Source organism: Xyrauchen texanus, chromosome 48 (assembly GCF_025860055.1).
Source record: "Xyrauchen texanus isolate HMW12.3.18 chromosome 48, RBS_HiC_50CHRs, whole genome shotgun sequence".
Lineage (NCBI taxonomy): Eukaryota > Metazoa > Chordata > Actinopteri > Cypriniformes > Catostomidae > Xyrauchen > Xyrauchen texanus.
Genome location: NC_068323.1, coordinates 25,567,888 through 25,587,937, shown reverse-complemented (window position 1 = coordinate 25,587,937; position 20,050 = coordinate 25,567,888). Strand labels below are relative to the sequence as shown.

Genomic DNA, 20,050 nt, shown 5'->3' with positions numbered 1-20,050 from the left:
AACAACCATATGAAATAGCTTTTTTATACTAGTAAACTATTAACCATGAATTGATATAAAATCCTCATTAAACGAGATTTGTGGGCCGAAATTCTAGGGCCTGTTTTACCATATTTGACTTCTAAACTGAAATGGCTAGATCATGTTGAACTAGTTAATGAAAAAGTTGGGGACACCTGGAGTAGCCAATGTCTGTCAGCATGAATTAAACACAGTTTTTAAATTATAGGTCTGCTTTGAGTGTCTGTTGTCTTCAGATATATTTTTCACATTTGTTTTGTTGTTGTTATTCAATTGTAGAGTTCATCAAAATGTAGACTAATGAACACATATCAGCCAAACATGACTTCAACTCAACAAAATTATGCAAACTGATTTAATTAAATAATTTTACAGATTACTCAATCGTTAGAATAATTGTTAAAGTACTATTAATAAGTATAATTAGTGAAAGCCCTAGATTGTAGATGTAATTAAAATTTCTTCAATTTGGCTTTGCCACCCAACAGAACATGAAATAATCAATGATTGGTTGATGACTTCCTGAAGGAACTGTATAGAAACACATTTAATTTATTTCTTAAAGAAAGCACAAGGACTCACTGGAGGACTTTAAAGGTGCTGGTCTAGATCCACTGATGGCACTGCGGGATGCAGGCCTGTTATCCAGACTAGATATTACTCGAATGGTTCCACTGGCAGATGCCTGTGTAGCAGTCTTTGTCTTCCCGCTCTGTGTTGTGATATTTGCAAATGCTGTCTTTGTTGATGCATTCGCTGTTTTCTTGGCATTTGACGTTACATTCTTGGAAGATTTGCTTTGACCATCAGCCTCTGGGTCAACCATGCAGGCACCAGGCTGAGGTGGCAGTGGAGGTAAATCTTTCATTGGAGCAGGTGGAGGGTCTTCAGAGGCATGCTGGGAATCACAGTGGAATGAATGATTGCTGGGATGGTGGGGTGGAAAAATCTCACCAACGTCCTCATCAGATTCTAAGTCCTCACTAATTGAAGGACACTCTCCAGTGGCTGGTAGGACGTCAGAATCAGAAACTGAGATCAGAGAGACACTAACAGAGGACGTTATGGTCTCTTGACCTTCAAGTGACTGATGATCACTATTATTGCATTGGTAGGGCAATCTAACTGGCTCCTCAGAAAGGTCAGGACATGGCACAACAATCTCAGGAGACTGTCCCTGTTGGTTCTCCAGAGATTTGTGATGCCTGAACTCACAAGGTGAGACCAGGCATAGGTCGACATCATGTGGAAGCATGTCACTTTGTGGTCCAAAGATGTGATTTTCTGATCCATCATATGTGTGGTGACTATTATGAGATGTTTTTAAGGGCAAGGGAATTTCTGTTTTTGAGTCAAGGTCTGCTAAATGTCCATTAGTGTATGCCACATTACAAAATACTTGTTCAAAGGAAACTGATAAAGAATCATCTACTTCAGTGGAGTGTGGAGAGCCAACTTCTGCAGGAAAGGAAGTAATGCTTGGAGAGGCATCAGGCACAGTATCCTTAAGAGACAGTGAAGAGAGAAAGCTTGACTGTCTGTCTTGTGAGGATATGGAGCTGTTTTCCAAGTTGATTTTAGAGCCACCTCCTACAGTGTTCTTGTGGGAACCCATCTGATTGTCTTCACTGAGACCAGACATCCTAATTCTCAAACCACTATCCTCACCAGAGATTTGAGCAGCATAATCAGGAGAATGGAGGAAAGGGGTATGCCCTGCACTATTCTTTCCAGAGTCTGTAGGAGAAACTAACTCAAAGGTTTTGTCATCCAAGCTTGCACAGACATCCTCTTTTAGGCATCCATCATGCTCTGTTGGTGTAAGATCAAAATTGACACTTTTCTCACTCTTTGGAGTCTTTGCAAGCGGCAAGGGAGGTTCAATAGCATTGTTTGAGCCAGGAAGCCCATACATACTCCGAAACGTCTCTGGACTTTCGTTTGACCCCATCTTAGAGCCATTCGTCAGCAAATCACTTTCAGTTCTTGAATTTAAATGGTTGCCTTCAACATTCTTCAATCGCTCATTCTCCATCCTCAACTTTTCCAATCCTGTGGTCATGTCCTCAGGTGTAGACATCTTTGAACGATCTGCTACAACTTCACTTGCTGATTTTACATTGCTGGGATCCTTTTTATGTGGCATTGGCTTCCCTTTGGTTAAAGCATCACTTCTGGGGACAATCAAATCTTTTTTTAGTGAACCACTCCTCCCCATTGATGTTCTAGAGACTGAATTGCCTGGTAAAGTTCCAGTGGCTTTCTTAACATCCTTCCCAAGTGTTTTGGTTGTTTTTTTGTCTTCTGGTTTGAATTCTTTCTTAATCTCCTTTTTTAATTCAGGTTTAATATCTTTTTTGGGCTTTGCACAAATAAATTTTTTCAAGGGTTCTTTCTTTTTCTCAAAATGATCTTCTTTCTTTGCAACACTAATTGATGGCCTGTCCTCTTTCTTCTTAACTTCATTCTTCTCTTCTTTTGCAGGATCTTTCTTTGTCACTTGTTTTTCAGGCTTAGGTCTTTGCTTGACATCACCTTTTGGCTTTACTTTTTCCTCAACCTCTTTCCCATCTTTTGGAACAGTATCATTAGTGGATTTGGTCTTCGGTTTAGTCAAATCTACTTTGCTTACCTTGTCTTTGAGCGATGCACTAACAGGCCTAGCTTCTTTGGAAACACTCTTAAGACTTTCCTTGCTCTCTGCATGCTTTGGCTGTTTACCCAATTTAGATGCCTCAAGATCCTTTAAACTAACCACTGAGTGCTTGAGGAAGTCTAGATGTTTTAGCTTCTCCAACCCATCAAAGATCTTGGATTCTGGTGTGCACCCAGGAAATAGAACACGAATGATCTTTTCTCGAGGATTAGATGGATGCCATACCAACAGAGCACATATGGAAACCATGCAAGTTAGAGGGATTTCTGAGATTTTTACATTAGGCCAGGTTTGCAAGAAAAGCTCTAGTTCTTTGCTACCTTTGACTGGATTGAGTACAAAAAGCTCTAGTCGACCTACTCCCATCTTCTGGAAGAGAATTGCTGGCTCGATAGCAGGGCCAGATGAACGACTGAGCTGTTCTGGAGAAATCGACAAACTTTCTAAATGCTGTAAAGTTAGTGCAACCTGATCACAACTTCGAAGAACCCTGGGGTCACTCTGAATTTTTTTTAATCTTTCTGAAGCGTTGAGGAATACAACCCCTATTTCTGGAGAAAACAGGTTATTTTGCCAATCTTCACTGAGCTGCGATCCTGCAGAGTCCTCTTCAGCAACTTTTCTGTGAAGAAGGCTGTTTATACCAGGTAGATTATCCACACCAACATGGGTGAGTAATATGGAGTCAACTCTGTCTAGATGTCTCACCAGTTTCCAGAAACAGGAATGTGGATCAGACCCTCCATTGACCAAGACATTGAAACCATTCACAGCAAAGAAGGCACTGTCACCTCTTCCCCCAGGAAACACATAGCAGCAGGGACGAGACAGTTTCAGGAAGCCCACTGTACTGGGCGGCACAAGCAAATTGAAGGGTGACTGAGGTTCGAGAGACTCTGATAGATACTCTATGAACTCTTGAAGGCCCTCCATCTCTGGCAGCAATAACAAAGGGTTGGTTTTAATTTCAATAAAATCTTGCAAATTATGTTTTTCCAACTGAGAATTTTTCCAACACATCCCAGTTTTGGGGTAGCTTAGAGTTAGGCTGGCTTTTTGGGTAGGGTCTGTAGAGCTAAGAAGATCTCCAATCTATGCCAGGAAAAAAAATATATAATCTATTAGTAAACATATAATAATAAAATCTTCGGAACATGTAACAAACATTAATGTGAATTTGAGTATTTAAAAGGACAAACATTCAGCAGAAATGTAATAAGACAACAAAACGACAGACCTCTCCATCTGAAAATATGTGGATGAAGTCATTTAGAGAAAAAGACCCTGTTTGTAACACAAGGTCTCCTGTCACTTCAACACACTGCCCAGCGAGAATTAGCAGCTTGTGAAGAGACGTATCAGATATTAGACGACGAACCTATGGAAATAAAGAGAAGCATGCAGATCTACAACATTTGTTACACTCTACAATTATTTTTAATGGTATCATGTTCAATGATACAAACAGTACTTGGCACTGAATTTAAGACCCTAACTCTACAACAGAATTTTAAGAGGGACTGTAAGAGGGAACTTGCTGCAAGGAATGTGTCAATACTTTCCAGTGTTTACATGGTCTAACGTAGAGTAAACAGCAGTCAAATACCTATCATACATATGTTAGAAGGAACTACAGAGGACAAGAAAGAGTTCTGGAACAGAGGATGCATGTGCAAATTAATTGAAGTGTACAAGTCCAATATTTAACAATGAAGATGGATGAAAGTATATCATATGATCAGTTATTTGTACATCAAGTAAATCTAAATCTACCTTCAGTTAAAGATGAAAATCAGATATACTGTCTGAAGCCTTTTTCAGACGGAATGTTTTTCCTTAAGGAGAATGGGTATGTTTGTGTCTCACTAAGGTTATTTTGTGATTTCAATTCCATCCGAATAAAATTATTAGGGCCCAAGCACAAAGTGCGTAGGACCCTATTGTTTTCGTTAGGATTATTATTAGGGCCCAAGCACAAAGTGCGTAGGACCCTACTGTTTTCGTTAGGATTATTATTATTATTATTAGGGCCCAAGCCTTGAAAAGGCAAGGCCCTATTGTTTTCGTTAGGATTAATATTATTATTTTTTTTACGACTATTGGGGCACTTTTGGGGCTCTTAACGTGCTCGAAAACTCTTGAAACTTTGCACGCGGGTCAGAACCCGCGGCCATTAGGGCCGGGCTGAAGCTGGTACCCGGGCGTGGCAGGGGAGCTCGACGGCGCCCCCTGGAACGGGGTCCGAAAACTTGGTCCATAAATCAAACACGCTTGCATGTAATAATATGAAACTCGGTACACATATAGATCTCATCGTTTCATATATCCTTCATACTTTTACTTTTTACCTCAGCCCAACAGGAAATCGTCTATTTAGGGTTTTTTGGAAAACGCATGCAATGGAATTTGAAATACTCCTCCTAGAGAATTCCACCTATCACCACGAAACTCGGTCAGCATGAAGTCAAGACATTGAGGATGAAATATTGACAGCGGATTTTTGATATGTCGAACGGTTTGGCCGTGGCGAGGAAACGAAATGATGGCGCGAAAAGAGAAACAGGAAGTGTGTTATAACTTCTGCATACATTAATTGATGTCGATGAAACTTCAGCAGTGTGTTCGCTGTAAGAGGCCGATCGCATGGATGTGACTATTGTGAGTCAAAGTTATAGCGCCACCAACTGGCAGAAGGAAGTGTGTCACTTTCACAATGCTTTGAAATCACCCTCTTATTTTTACCCGATTTACTTAAAACTTTAGGTGTATAATGTAAACACACGGCAGATGTAGACATGTGAAAGGATTATTGATATCTTTGATACTGTTGCAGCGGCAACGCTTCAAACTTCGAATATTCTTTTTTGATGCTTTTGAGACTCTTAGCATACTTGAAATTGCATGAAACTCGACAGACACATCACATTTATTAGCCAGTAGACATGTGCAAAGTTTCAGAAACGGGCGTGGTGCAGGGGCTCAGTAGCGCCACCTTTTGACAAAAGTGGGGGGGGTTGCTTTACACTTTGACCCACAGTCACAAAACTCAGTAATTATACTGTTCTCATCGAGCCGGACAACTTTCTAATTTACAGTCATTAGCTCAGACCAACAGAAAGTCAGATATTTTGGTTTGAATGTGGATGTTTTGGAGAATTTTCTCTGCCTCTCTCACTGACCCTACGTCTCTCTGTGTCTGGGGGGAGGGGGGTGATTTGGCTGTTGAATGAGAATGCTTTTATTTTGGATTTCAAGGTTTTGGGGCCCTTAACGTGCTCGAAAACTCTTGAAACTTTGCACACGGGTCGGAACCCACGGCCATCAGGGCCGGGCCGAAGATGGTACCCGGGTGTGGCAGGGGGGCTCGACAGCGCCCCCTGGAATGGGATTCGAACACTTGTCCATATATCAAACATGCTTGCATGTAATAATATGAAACTCGGTACACTTGTAGATCTCATTGGGCCGAACAACTTTCGTGCTCTAAGTTTTACGCCAGCCCAACAGGAAGTCGGCTATTATGGGTTGTTTGGCAACACGTGCTCTGGAATTATATATATTCCTCCTAGAGAATTAATCCAATCGCCACCAAACTCGGTCGGCATGAAGTCAAGACATTGAGGATGCTACATACCGGACAGATTTTTGATATCTCGAACGGTTTGGCCGTGGTGAGGAAATTGATTTATGACTAAAAAAGGACACATGAAGTGTGTTATAACTTAGTTAGTTCTATCTACAGTTACAAAACTCGGCGTGTATATTGTTCTCGTCAAGCCGAACAACTTTCTAATTTACAGTCATTAGCTCCGACCAACAGAAAGTCAGATATTGTGGTTTGAATGTGGATTTCTTGGAATTTTTCTCTCTCTGACAGACAGAGTGATGACTCCTCCTGCTCTGTGTTTTTTCTCTCTCTCTGTCTCTCTCTGACAACCTGCCCCCTGCCAATTCTGTGTGTCTGGGGAGTGGAGGGAGGGGAGGGAGAGGGATTTCTCTGTTGGGTGAGATTTGCATTAAGATATTGTTTTTCAAGGTTTCCGGGACTTTTGGGGCCCTTAACGTACTCAAAAACTCTTGAAACTTTGCACACAGGTCAGAACCCGCGGCCATCAGGGCCGGGCTGAATCTGGTACCCGGGCGTGGCAGGGGGCTCGACAGCGCCCCTTGAACGAGGTCCGAACACTTGTCCATATATCAAACATGCTTGCATGTAATAATATGAAACTTCGGTACACTTATAGATCTCATCAGGCCGAACAACTTTCGTGCTCTAAGTTTTACGCCAGCCCAACAGGAAGTCGGCTATTATGGGTTGTTTGGAAACACATGCTCTGGAATTATATATATTCCTCCTAGAGAATTAATCCAATCACCACCAAACTCAGTCAGCATGAAGTCAAGACATTGAGGATGCTACCTTGCGGACGGATTTTTGATATCTCTAAAGTTTTGGCCGTGGCGAGGAAATTAATTTATGACTAAAAAAGGACACAAAGTGTGTTATAACTTAGTTAGTTCTATCTACAGTTACAAAATTTGGCGTGTATATTGTTCTCGTCAAGACGAACAACTTTCTAATTTACAGTCATTAGCTCCGACCAACAGAAAGTCAGATATTGTGGTTTGAATGTGGATTTCTTGGAATTCCTGACAGAGTGACCCCTCCCATTCTGTGTTTTTTCTCTCTGTGTCTCTCTCTCTGATAGACAGAATGGCCTGCCATTTTTGTGTGTGTGTGTGTGTGTGTGTGTGTGTGTGTGTGTGTGTGTGTGGGGAGGGGAGGGGGAGGGAATTTCTCTGTTGGAACTTTGAAGCTCCAAAAATCACATAAATGCAACATAACAGTAACCCATAACACTCTAGTGGTTTAATCCATACTTTCAGAAGAAATATTATAGGTGTGGGTGTGAAAAAGATAAATAGTATATATTGTATGTAGTATATATAGTATTTTTATATTTTTTACTATAAATTGTCCACCCTGCTCAGGAGGGGTGATATGCTTAAGTAAATCACCCAAAAAACAAACAAACAACTGAAACAGAACTCTTAAGAGAGAAGAGCGCTTGCGAAAGTGAAAGTAGAGATTTATAGTAAAAAAATGACTTAATTATTGATCTGTTTCACACCACTTCTCATTTACTTACATTGAAAGGACCAACAGAGCTGAGATATTTGTAACCCAGATGATCCAGGCTACCAGTAGAAGAGTTGAGAGATGTGTAAAAAGATGGGAAAATTAAGAAAAAGCGAATAAGAGAGAACAACGAGTGCTTTAGAAGAGAAAGTGTTTCATCCAATTATGGATCGTGCTGCATTGACTGACACTCCAATGAGCCAATGGTAGCAGTGCACTGAGACTGCGCGGGCCACACTGATGTTGTCAAAAAAACATTGGGAGAGAGCGAGCGAGTCTGATCGAAGCAGATACTCCTCATTAAAAAGTAGATATTGAGGAAAAGAAACTTGAATGCAATCAAAAGATTACATTTGAGTGAAAGTGATAACTTTGAAGAGCTGACCTGAAGTCGAGAATAAAAACCGATGTAGATACACGGAGCCAAAAAGCACCGCAAATTATCTTCTTGCAAAATAAGATGTGCAATTCTTGCCTTGGTGAGTTGTTTTTTTTTGTTTATTGACTTGACATTTTACAAGAAACTGTTGCAGACACAGCGGCAAATCAGTAGTGTGACATTAGAGTTCATATAGGCCGCTTGTGCATAGTGTGTGAGCTAGTGTTAATTTGCACGTTGGGCTAAAGCTAATCACATGTGAAGATGCAAACGAGTCGATGAAAAGTGACAATGTTGTGTGTAAGTGTCAAGATATTGAGTTAATACGTTGTTTGAAGTGTATACATGATATTTGTTGATGAAAGTGTTTGAATGGAAGATTAATTATTGTTCTGCCTTTTGAACTTTGATCTTGAACTCATCGAAATTGGTATGAGAAACCTTTTCGTTTTCGGACAAATTGGACAGAGACTTTGTTTTTGCATATTTTTCCTCGAGCTTTGAACGGAGAGACATCGATTCTGAACTGAACGATTCTAAAGAGTCAAAAACTCTTTTGATCCGAGTCATTTGACTCTGAACTGACACTGACTGAATCAATTCAGTGGATTTTGAACATTTGATTCATTTGGCTGAAAAGACTGTTACATTTTAAATTGAAAGAGTGATTTGAGTTATTAAGTTGCAATATGTTGTTTTGAGAACATTGTTTATTGTTTCTAAAAATTTTATTGGGTCATAACCAAACTGAGTCTGAGTTTTCCAAGTTTAATTTTATTATTTCATTTTCATACAAAGTATATGACAACTGTTGTCAATTGAGTTGATTTGTTTGAGTTGATGAGTCCAACTTCCTGGAATTTCAAAAAAGAGATTTGATTGTAAGCATTATCATACATTGTATGTTGTCAAATTACAGTATTGAGATTTACATGCTCCAGACAAATTGCAATTAAGAATTTCTTCAACGAATACAAGATTCCAACCAGTAAAAAAAGCTCTTGGTTTTCACCTACCTGCTGTGTTGTTTCCCTCTCTCAGTAGCCGCTCCTTATCTTCTGATCAGTTGGCCCATATCGAATTATATTGAACCTTATACAAGTGTGACACACAAGACCTGGCACGTGTGCCTCGTTACATATTCTTGCATACTTTGTGGTTGATATGTGCCCTCGATGCGCACTTTTGCAGAGCCCACACTGATGCAAGCTCTACAGCACACATCTTCTTCTCGACGGTCAAAGCGAGGTTACGTTATTGCCCATCGTGCACAGCGACTCTAAAGGCACGGGGGTGGCGGTGCCACCGGCTTGGGCCCGCCATCGCTGCTTGCAGCTATATTTATTATTATTTTTTTTACGACTATTTGGGCACTTTTGGGGCTCTTAACGTGCTCAAAAACTCTTGAAACTTTGCACACTGGTCAGAACCCGCGGCCATTAGGGCCGGGCTGAAGCTGGTACCGGGCGTGGCAGGGGGCTCGACAGCGCCCCTGAAACAGGGTCCGAAAACTTGGTCCATAAATCAAACACGCTTGCATGTAATAATATGAAACTTCGGTACACATATAGATCTCATCGTTTCATATATCCTTCATACTTTTACTTTTTACCTCAGCCCAACAGGAAATCGTCTATGTAGGGTTCTTTGGAAAACACATGCAATGGAATGTGAAATACTCCTCCTAGAGAATTCCACCAATCGCCACGTAAACTTCGGTCAGCATGAAGTCAAGACATTGAGGATGAAAAATTGACAGCGGATTTTTGATATCTCGAACGGTTTGGCCGTGGCGAGGAAATGAAATTATGGCGCGAAAAGTGAAACAGGAAATGTGTTATAACTTCTGCATACATTAATTGATCTCGATGAAACCGCAGCAGTGTGATCGCTGGAAGAGGCCGATCGCATGGATGTGACTATTGTGAGTCAAAGTTATAGCGCCACCAACTGGCAGAAGGAAGTGTGTCACTTTCAAAATGCTTTGAAATCACACTCTTATTTTTACCCGATTTACTTAAAACTTTATGTGTATAATGTAAATACACGGCAGATGTAGACGTGTGGAAGGATTATTGATATCTTAAATACTGTGGTGCGTGGCAGCTTCAAACTCGAATATTCTTTTTTGATGCGTGGTGCAGGGGCTCAGTAGCGCCACCTGTTGACAAAAGTGGGGTATTGGTTTTATACTTCGACCTAGAGTCACAAAACTCAGGAATTATATTGTTCTCATCGAGCCGGACAACTTTCTAATTTACAGTCATTAGCTCAGACCAACAGAAAGTCAGATATTTTTGTTTGTATGTGGAACACATTGCAAAGGAAACTTTGAAGCTCCAAAAACCCCATAAAGGTAGCATATAATGGGAGCAAATAGCAAGGAAGTGTGTTATAACTTCTGCATACATTAACTGATCTCGATGAAACTTCAGCAGTGTGTCACATGGATGTGACTACTGTGAGTCAAAGTTATAGCGCCACCAACTGGCAGAAGGAAGTGTGTCACTTTCAAAATGCTTTGAAATCACCCCCTTATGTCTCAATTGAACAAACAGTTGATAAAGAAATCGGGTATCAATATATTGAATTATGAATTATTTCAGTGATCAACTGTGATGTCCGGTTAAGATGAAAATAAACTATCGCTCTGTCTAAGCGATTATCTTTCTGAAACACGTCACAAAAACTTACAGAAACGGATAACACAAACATGATGTTGGAAATATACACTTATCAGAATAGTTATATTAAACTTTAGTCTATTTCAGTTAAAGCCATTTAAGTTATAAAGCTGTCTCATGTAATTTCTTCTTTAATTCTATAATATAACCACTAGGTGGAGTTCTAAGCCTATTTTCTGTATTCTCGTTGTTCTGTATTCTCTTCCAACGTATGAAGAAGACTTACATGTTGTTGAGAACGCAGTAAAGTGTGACGCATATTTCGTTCTGTGAGTTTTATGAGTACTCCGAGTCTTTCTTAAAACCAACACATGAAACATATGTCTAAAGAAAGTAGGGATGGGCTGATCGATGCGAACGTATCAAAACTTCCGAGTATGATGTTGTTTTAGGGTTGTCGGACTAGAGCTGTCGCGATAGTCAATATATCGACTTATCGCACGATATATGTAAATGAGCGCGATCATTTTTGGTGCCGCGATATATTGCAACTGATCATTTGTTTTATTATTAAAAATAATAATCAGATTCATTTTTACATTAAAATGAATGTCACCAACATTTTAGTTGATCGCGCTGCCTCTGTCATCTTGTCTGCACTCTGTGTCGGAGGCGGGGCTCAGGCAGCGTGTCCACACACACACACACACACACACACACACACAAACACACAGAGAGAGAGAGAGAGAGAGAGCGGACACCGTCAGGTGAAGAGAAGGCGTGAACCAACTGCATTTTAAAGTGTTCTGTTTCGTGACATCTTCAGCGAGCCAGTTAGGAAGAACGAGTCCAACATGGAATTGATTTCAAAGCCGCAATCTTCAGCTCCGGTGTGGGAACATTTTGGCTTTAAGCCGAACGAGAGAGGAGAGCTAATTGACGTTGCGATTTAAAGTTGCCTTTTCAACTTTGCTCGCATCTTCATGAAGGTTTGTCGGTTGTATACGTTTGCCTGTTTGAACATTCAAGCGATTTTACACTATTCAACTCAACAAATGTGAAAACAACTCAAGTACATGTTTGCGAGCAGATTGAGTGACACAGCGATCGAGCCGCGTCGTGTCTAACGCTCGCTCGAACGCCTGCTTCTCAGTGACGTGCGGTGATGTCTTAAAGAGGCTAGGCACTGAGTTATGAAAGCCAGATTACCTGATTTATTGTTTAAGCTAATAATACGTAATAACAGTGAACGTTACACACAAGCGCGGCATATCAAGAAATGTACAAATCAGGATGTATATATACAGTGTACTCTCTCTCTCTCACACACACACACACACACACACACACACACACGTAAACGGTGAACGTTACGCACAAGCGCGGCATATCAAGAAATGTACAAATCAGATTGTATATCGTGTATTCTCTCTCTCTCACGCACACACACACACAAGCGCACAGCCACATAGCCAATCTTTTCTTACATACCAATCAGTTTGAAATGATCGGATAAGTTTTGGGCCCTTTTGCTGTACTAGTCCATCTAAGGCTGGCGAAGACCTCCCTCTTGCAATTAACTCATATTTGGAATTAAAATCGAGCTTGGAAAAATTTCTTAATTCCGTGATTACGGCCGGTGCTGTCATTTTGATTTTGAATTTGGCTAGCTGTGGTGTAATGACGTTAGCTACGCAAATGTCCAGGAATATCTCGATTTTAATTGGTCCATGTCTGACACGTAACGGAGATGATTACGGGCATAACATATTTACGTCAAAAGGCACAGCAGATTTGTGCTTTTTGCCGTACATGTTAAAGAATACAGGATCGAAGTGCGCATGCGCAACATGGGTTTTCCGCTTGTCGTCTGCAATGAATGGACCGTAAAAGCACTGCTTATTCTACCATATGTTTTTAGTTGATTATGCGTAACTGCTACATTTGTCATCATAACGTCTAAACAATTGGAATAACACACATATTGCATATATAAATCACAAGAATAAAAAGTAAAAATATAAATACAAGTTTATTATTTAATAAACATTTTATTTTTGAATTTTGGCAGGGTAGGCAGTGCCTAGTTTGCCTACCCAGACCGCACGTCAGTGCTGCTGCTTGCGTCTGAACGGACAATTTCATACAACAAAGTGTAAAAATACATGATATATTGAGGAGTCTGTTATGTCTCAAGTGAACAAACAGTTGAGAAAGAAATCTGGTATAATTATATTAAATTCTGGCATTATTCCAGATGACGTCCTGCTATATTTTTCTCTGGAAACAGCGGAAACAACTTAAACAAAATACTGCGTTATTTGTGCCCATACTGATTTAATACATCATCACAAACTATGAAAGTCGTACTTTTTTTTTGTGTACACTTAAAATAACAACAAAACCTTGTGCTTTTGTAAAATAAAGAAAATAAACCGGCTGCGCTGTCTCCGTCTTCGCGATAATCTTTCTGAAACACGTCACAAAATTCAAGTGAACAAAATCAGCCATTCACGCAGTCTGTATTTTATCATCTCACAATGAATACAGATGCAACAAGCAAGGCACAAAACGAAAATAATGATACTTCTCAGTTCTCAAAAGATTAAGCTGAACTGTGCCTTGAATATCGTAACATGCGATAAAACCCTCTTAAAGAGACAGTAACAATTTAGCCTTCGCCCTGAACATAGACATCCCAAGTCATTGGAAAGTACAAATGGTATTATTTTAAGTTTTTTAATTTCTCTCTTACGCTGTAAAATGCCACGTTTTTGAATGGCATGTAAAATGTAAAAATAATCACTCAATCTCCATTTTTCTTCTCTGATCTGTTGCTATTTTAATGATTTAAAAATCAAAGCACTGACCATTTAAAGTGTGAGCTTGTACATTTTGAAATTTATAAACAGTCACAGCAATGCAGTGTTATTATGTACCTAGATAGTCTTTCAAATAAAATGAGTTTACCCCAAAAAGATATTTCTCTCATCATTTACTCACCCTCAGGCACGTGCACACATAGACATCAAAGGGGGCTTGAGCACCTGCCCTTTTTCTTCCTCGAGAGAAAGTGCCCTTTTTTCTGGGGTGTTTTTTTTTTAATAAATAAATTAATATATATATTCCTGTTTGCGCACAGCTTCCCTGTCAAACAAATATATTTACTAAATAAAAAATCAAAACATCAGGTCGGTAGATGAGATTTTGTCGATGACCGCCCTCCCTCCCTCCCTCTGCTTCGTGTACAGTGCCTCGACTATACAGCTAATTAGCCAAAAGCAAATATAGTTAACTTGTGTCTTGCTAACATTCATGACTCATGAGCTACTAGCTAATGTAATAGGTTAGCTAAAGTCTAGCTAAGGCAATATATCATGGCCATACAGGCCAATATACTGTACTTATTGGAGACATTACAGGTGAATACAGTCACATTTGTGTGATGTACTTAACATAATGATAAATAATCTTAAGATATTATATCGTATGCTATGTATTGTGAATACACCCATGTTAAACATAAAAATGTACTTCCATTGCATATCATAGGAACACATAAGCGTAAATTATAATTACATTGATAAACCTGTACAAAGACCTCCAGATAAATACTGGCCTTCTGGATTAACACATTTAAGTGCTGCAAAAGATATTGACCTATGACATCCTATGACATCAAAAATTATTCTACATTTGAATTATCTCATAGATGTGACTATTGTGGTTCACGGTCATAGGCCCTGTCCTAAATGGCACACTTCATATGAATTCTCAGTCTTGTGTACTTATTCCATGTGTCCATTAACTCCATGAGACCGTAGGGTGTCTCATTTTTCATTTTAGGTATCGGAAGGGTGCTCACGCATACTTTGTGGTCGATATGTGCCCTTGATGCGCACTTTTGCAGAGCACACACTTATGCGAGCTCTACAGCACACATCTTCTCGACGGTCAAAGCGAGGTTACGTTATTGCCCATCGTGCACAGCAACCCTAAAGGCACGGGGGTGGCGGTGCCACCGGCTTGGGCCCGCCATCGCTGCTCGCAGCTATATTTAGGGCCCAAGCACAAAGTGCGTAGGACCCTATTGTTTTCGTTAGGATTATTATTATTAGGGCCCAAGCACAAAGTGCGTAGGACCCTATTGTTTTCGTTAGGATTATTAGGGCCCAAGCACAAAGTGCGTAGGACCCTATTGTTTTCGTTAGGATTATTAGGGCCCAAGCACAAAGTGCGTAGGACCCTACTGTTTTCGTTAGGATTATTATTATTATTATTATTATTATTTTTTTACGACTATTGGGGCACTTTTGGGGCTCTTAACGTGCTCAAAAACTCTTGAAACTCTGCACACGGGTCAGAACCCGCGGCTGTCAGGGCCGGGCTGAAGCTGGTACCGGGCGTGGCAGGGGGCTCGACAGCGCCCCTGGAACAGGGTCCGAAAACTTGGTCTATAACTCAAACACGCTTGCATGTAATAATATGAAACTCGATGCACGTATAGATCTCATCGTTTCATATATCCTTCATACTTTTACTTTTTACCCCAGACCAACAGGAAACCGTCTATTTAGGGTTGTTTGAAAACGCACGCAATGGAATTTGGAATACTCCTCCCAGAGAATTCCACCAATCGCCACCAAACTCGGTCAGCATGATGTCAAGACATTGAGCATGAAAAATTGCCGGCAGATTTTTGATATCTCTAACGGTTTGGCCGTGGCGAGGAAACGAAATGATGGCGCGAAAAGAGAAACAGGAAGTGTGTTATAACTTCTGCATACATTAATTGATCTCCATGAAACCGCAGCAGCGTGATCGCTGGAAGAAGCCGATCGCATGGATGTGACTATTGTCAGTCAAAGTTATAGCGCCACCAACTGGCAGAAGGAAGTGTGTCACTTTTAAAATGCTTTGAAATCACCCACTTATTTTTACCCGATTTACTTAAAACTTTAGGTGTATAATGTAAACACACGGCAGATGTAGACATGTGAAAGGATTATTGATATCTTCGATACTGTCGCCGCGGCAACGCTTCAAACTCGAATATTCTTTTTTGATGCTTTTGAGACTCTTAGCATACTTGAAATTGCATGAAACTCGACAGACTCATCACATTTATTAGCCAGTACACATGTGCAAAGTTTCAGAAACGGGCGTGGTGCAGGGGCTCAGTAGCGCCACCTTTTGACAAAAGTGGGGGGGTTGCTTTACACTTTGACCCACAGTCACAAAACTCAGGAATTATATTGTTCTCATCGAGCCGGACAACTTTCTAATTTACAGTCATTAGCTCAGACCAACAGAAAGTCAGATATCATGGTTTGAATGTGGATGTTTTGGAGAATTTTCTCTCCCTCTCTCACTGACCCTACGTCTCTCTGTGTCTGGGGGGAGGGTGCTGATTTTGCTGAGGAGTGAAAATGCTTTTATTTTTGTTTTTCAAGGTTTTGGGGCCCTTAACGTGCTCGAAAACTCTTGAAACTTTGCACACGGGTCGGAACCCGCGGCCATCAGGGTCGGACCGAAGATGGTACCCGAGCGTGGCAGGGGGCTCGACAGCGCCCCTGGAATGGGATTCGAACACTTGTCCATATATCAAACATGCTTGCATGTAATGATATGAAACTCGGTACACTTGTAGGTCTCGTCGGGCCGAACAACTTTCGTGCTCTAAGTTTTACGCCAGCCCAACAGGAAGTCGGCTATTATGGGTTGTTTGGAAACACGTGCTCTGGAATTATATATATTCCTCCTAGAGAATGAATCCAATCGCCACCAAACTCGGTCGGCATGAAGTCAAGACATTGAGGATGCTACATTCGGACGGATTTTTGATATCTCGAACGGTTTGGCCGTGGCGAGGAAATTGATTTATGACTAAAAATGGACACATGAAGTGTGTTATAACTTAGTTAGTTCTATCTACAGTTACAAAACTCGGCGTGTATATTGTTCTCGTCGAGCCGAACAACTTTCTAATTTACAGTCATTAGCTCCGACCAACAGAAAGTCAGATATTGTGGTTTGAATGTGGATTTCTTAAAATTTTTCTCTTTCTGAGTGACCCCTCCTCCTCCCTTTCTGTGTTTTTTCTCTCAGTGTCTCTCTGTCTGACAGACAGAATGGGCCTGCCAAATTTTTTTGTGTGTGTGTGTGTGTGAGGAGGGGAGGGGGGGGGTTCTCTGTTGGGTTTAGATTTTAAATTCTGGGACTTTTGGGGCCCTTAACGTGCTCGAAAACTCTTGAAACTTTGCACACAGGTCAGAACCCGCGGCCTTCAGGGCCGGGCTGAATCTGGTACCCGGGCGTGGCAGGGGGCTCGACAGCGACACCTGGAATGGGATTCAAACACTTGTCCATATATCAAACATGCTTGCATGTAATAATATGAAACTCGGAACACTTCTAGATCTCGTCGGGCCGAACAACTTTCTAATTTACAGTCATTAGCTCAGACCAACAGAAAGTCAGATATTTTGGTTTGAATGTGGAACACATTTCAAATTAACTTTGAAGCTCCAAAAAGCACATCAAAAGTAACATAAAAGAAGAGAGTGTGTTATAACTTCTGCATACATTAACTGATCTCGATGAAACTTCAGCAGTGTGTTTGCGGGAAGAGGCCGGTCGCATGGATGTGACTACTGTGAGTCAAAGTTATAGCGCCACCAACTGGCAGAAGGAAGTGTGTCACTTTCAAAATGCTTTGAAATCACCCTCTTATGTCTCAAGTGAACAAACAGACCAACAGAAAATCAGATATTTTGGTTTGAATGTGGAACACATTTCAAATTAACTTTGAAGCTCCAAAAAGCACATCAAAAGTAACATAAAAGAAGGGAGTGTGTTATAACTTCTGCATACATTAACTGATCTCGATGAAACTTCAGCAGTGTGTTTGCGGGAAGAGGCCGGTCGCATGGATGTGACTACTGTGAGTCAAAGTTATAGCGCCACCAACTGGCAGAAGGGAGTGTGTCACTTTCAAAATGCTTTTAAATCACCCTCTTATGTCTCAAGTGAACAAACAGACCAACAGAAAGTCAGATATTTTGGTTTGAATGTGGAACACATTGCAAATGAACTTTGAAGCTCCAAAAAGCACATAAAGGCAGCATAAAAGCAAGGAAGTGTGTTATAACTTCTGCATACATTAACTGATCTCGATGAAACTTCAGCAGTGTCACATGGATGTGACTATTGTGAGACAAAGTTATAGCGCCACCAACTGGCAGAAGGGAGTGTGTCACTTTCAAAATGCTTTGAAATCACCCACTTATGTCTCAAGTGAACAAACAGACCAACAGAAAGTCAGATATTTTGGTTTGAATGTGGAACACATTGCAAATGAACTTTGAAACTCCAAAAAGCACATAAAGGCAGCATAAAAGCAAGGAAGTGTGTTATAACTTCTGCATACATTAACTGATCTCGATGAAACTTCAGCAGTGCGTAAATTATAATTACATTAATAAACCTGAACAGACACCTCCGGATAAATACTGGCCTTCTGGATTAACACGTTTAAGTGCTGCAAAAGATATTGACCTATGACATCAAAAATTATTCTACATTTGAATTACCTCATAGATGTGACTATTGTGGTTCACGGTCCTAGGCACTGTCCCTGTCTCAAATGGCACACTTCATATGAATTTTCAGTCTTGTGTACTTATTTCGTGTGTCCATTAACTCCATGAGACCGTAGGGTGTCTCATTTTTCATTTTAGGTATCGGAAGGGTGCTCACACATACTTTGTGGTTGATATGTGCCCTCCATGCGAACTTTGCAGAGCCCACGCTGATGCGAGCTCTACAGCACACGTCTTCTCGACGGTCAAAGCGAGGTTACGTTATTGCCCATCGTGCACAGCGACCCTAAAGGCACGGGGGTGGCGGTGCCACCGGCTTGGGCCCGCCATCGCTGCTCGCAGCTATATTTATTATTATTATTATTATTATTTTTTTTACAACTATTGGGGCACTTTTGGGGCTCTTAACATGCTCAAAAACTCTTGAAACTTTGCACACTGGTCAGAACCCGCGGCCATTAGGGCCGGGCTGAAGCTGGTACCGGGGCGTGGCACGGGGGCTCGACGGCGCCCCCTGGAACGGGGTCTGAAAACTTGGTCCATAAATCAAACACGCTTGCATGTAATAATATGAAACTTGGTACACATATAGATCTCATCGTTTCATATATCCTTCATACTTTTACTTTTTACCTCAGGCCAACTGGAAATCGTCTATTTAGGGTTCTTTGGAAAACACATGCAATGGAATGTGAAATACTCCTCCTAGAGAATTCCACCAATCGCCACTGAAACTTCGGTCAGCATGAAGTCAAGACATTGAGGATGAAATATTGACAGCGGATTTTTGATATATTGAACGGTTTGGCCGTGGCGAGGAAACGAAATGATGGCGCGAAAAGAGAAACAGGAAGTGTGTTATAACTTCTGCATATATTAATTGATCTCCATGAAACCGCAGCAGCGTGATCGCTGGAAGAAGCCGATCGCATGGATGTGACTATTGTCAGTCAAAGTTATAGCGCCACCAACTGGCAGAAGGAAGTGTGTCACTTTCAAAATGCTTTGAAATCACCCACTTATTTTTACCCGATTTACTTAAAACTTTAGGTGTATAATGTAAACACACGGCAGATGTAGACATGTGAAAGGATTATTGATATCTTCGATACTGTCGCCGCCAACGCTTCAAACTCGAATATTCTTTTTGATGCTTTTGAGACTCTTAGCATACTTGAAATTGCATGAAACTCGACAGACACATCAAATTTATTAGCCAGTACACATGTGCAAAGTTTCAGAAACGGGCGTGGTGCAGGGGCTCAGTAGCGCCACCTTTTGACAAAAGTGGGGGTTGCTTTACACTTTGACCCACAGTCACAAAACTCAGTAATTATATTGTTCTCATCGAGCCGGACAACTTTCTAATTTACAGTCATTAGCTCAGACCAACAGAAAGTCAGATATTTTGGTTTGAATGTGGATGTTTTGGAGAATTTTCTCTCCTCTCTCACTGACCCTACGTCTCTCTGTGTCTGTGGGGAGGGTGCTGATTTTGCTGAGGAGTGAAAATGCTTTTATTTTTGTTTTTCAAGGTTTTGGGGCCCTTAACGTGCTCGAAAACTCTTGAAACTTTGCACACGGTCGGAACCCGCGGCCATCAGGGTCGGACCGAAGATGGTACCGGGC

At 40.9% G+C, this 20,050-nt stretch overlaps 1 protein-coding gene across 1 annotated transcript in view; it reads right to left on the bottom strand.

Annotated features, from left to right (window-relative positions):
* The window catches only part of LOC127639314 (microtubule-associated protein 1B-like), a 73,926-nt gene that overhangs the window by 4,564 nt on the left and 49,312 nt on the right, over positions 1 to 20,050 (bottom strand). Inside the window, exons 4-5 of the mRNA XM_052121242.1 lie at positions 3,915 to 4,055; positions 604 to 3,769 (exon numbers count right to left, since the gene is read on the bottom strand). Coding sequence (XP_051977202.1) covers positions 604 to 3,769; positions 3,915 to 4,055 — 3,307 coding nt within the window. The remainder of the gene's footprint in view (positions 1 to 603; positions 3,770 to 3,914; positions 4,056 to 20,050) is intronic.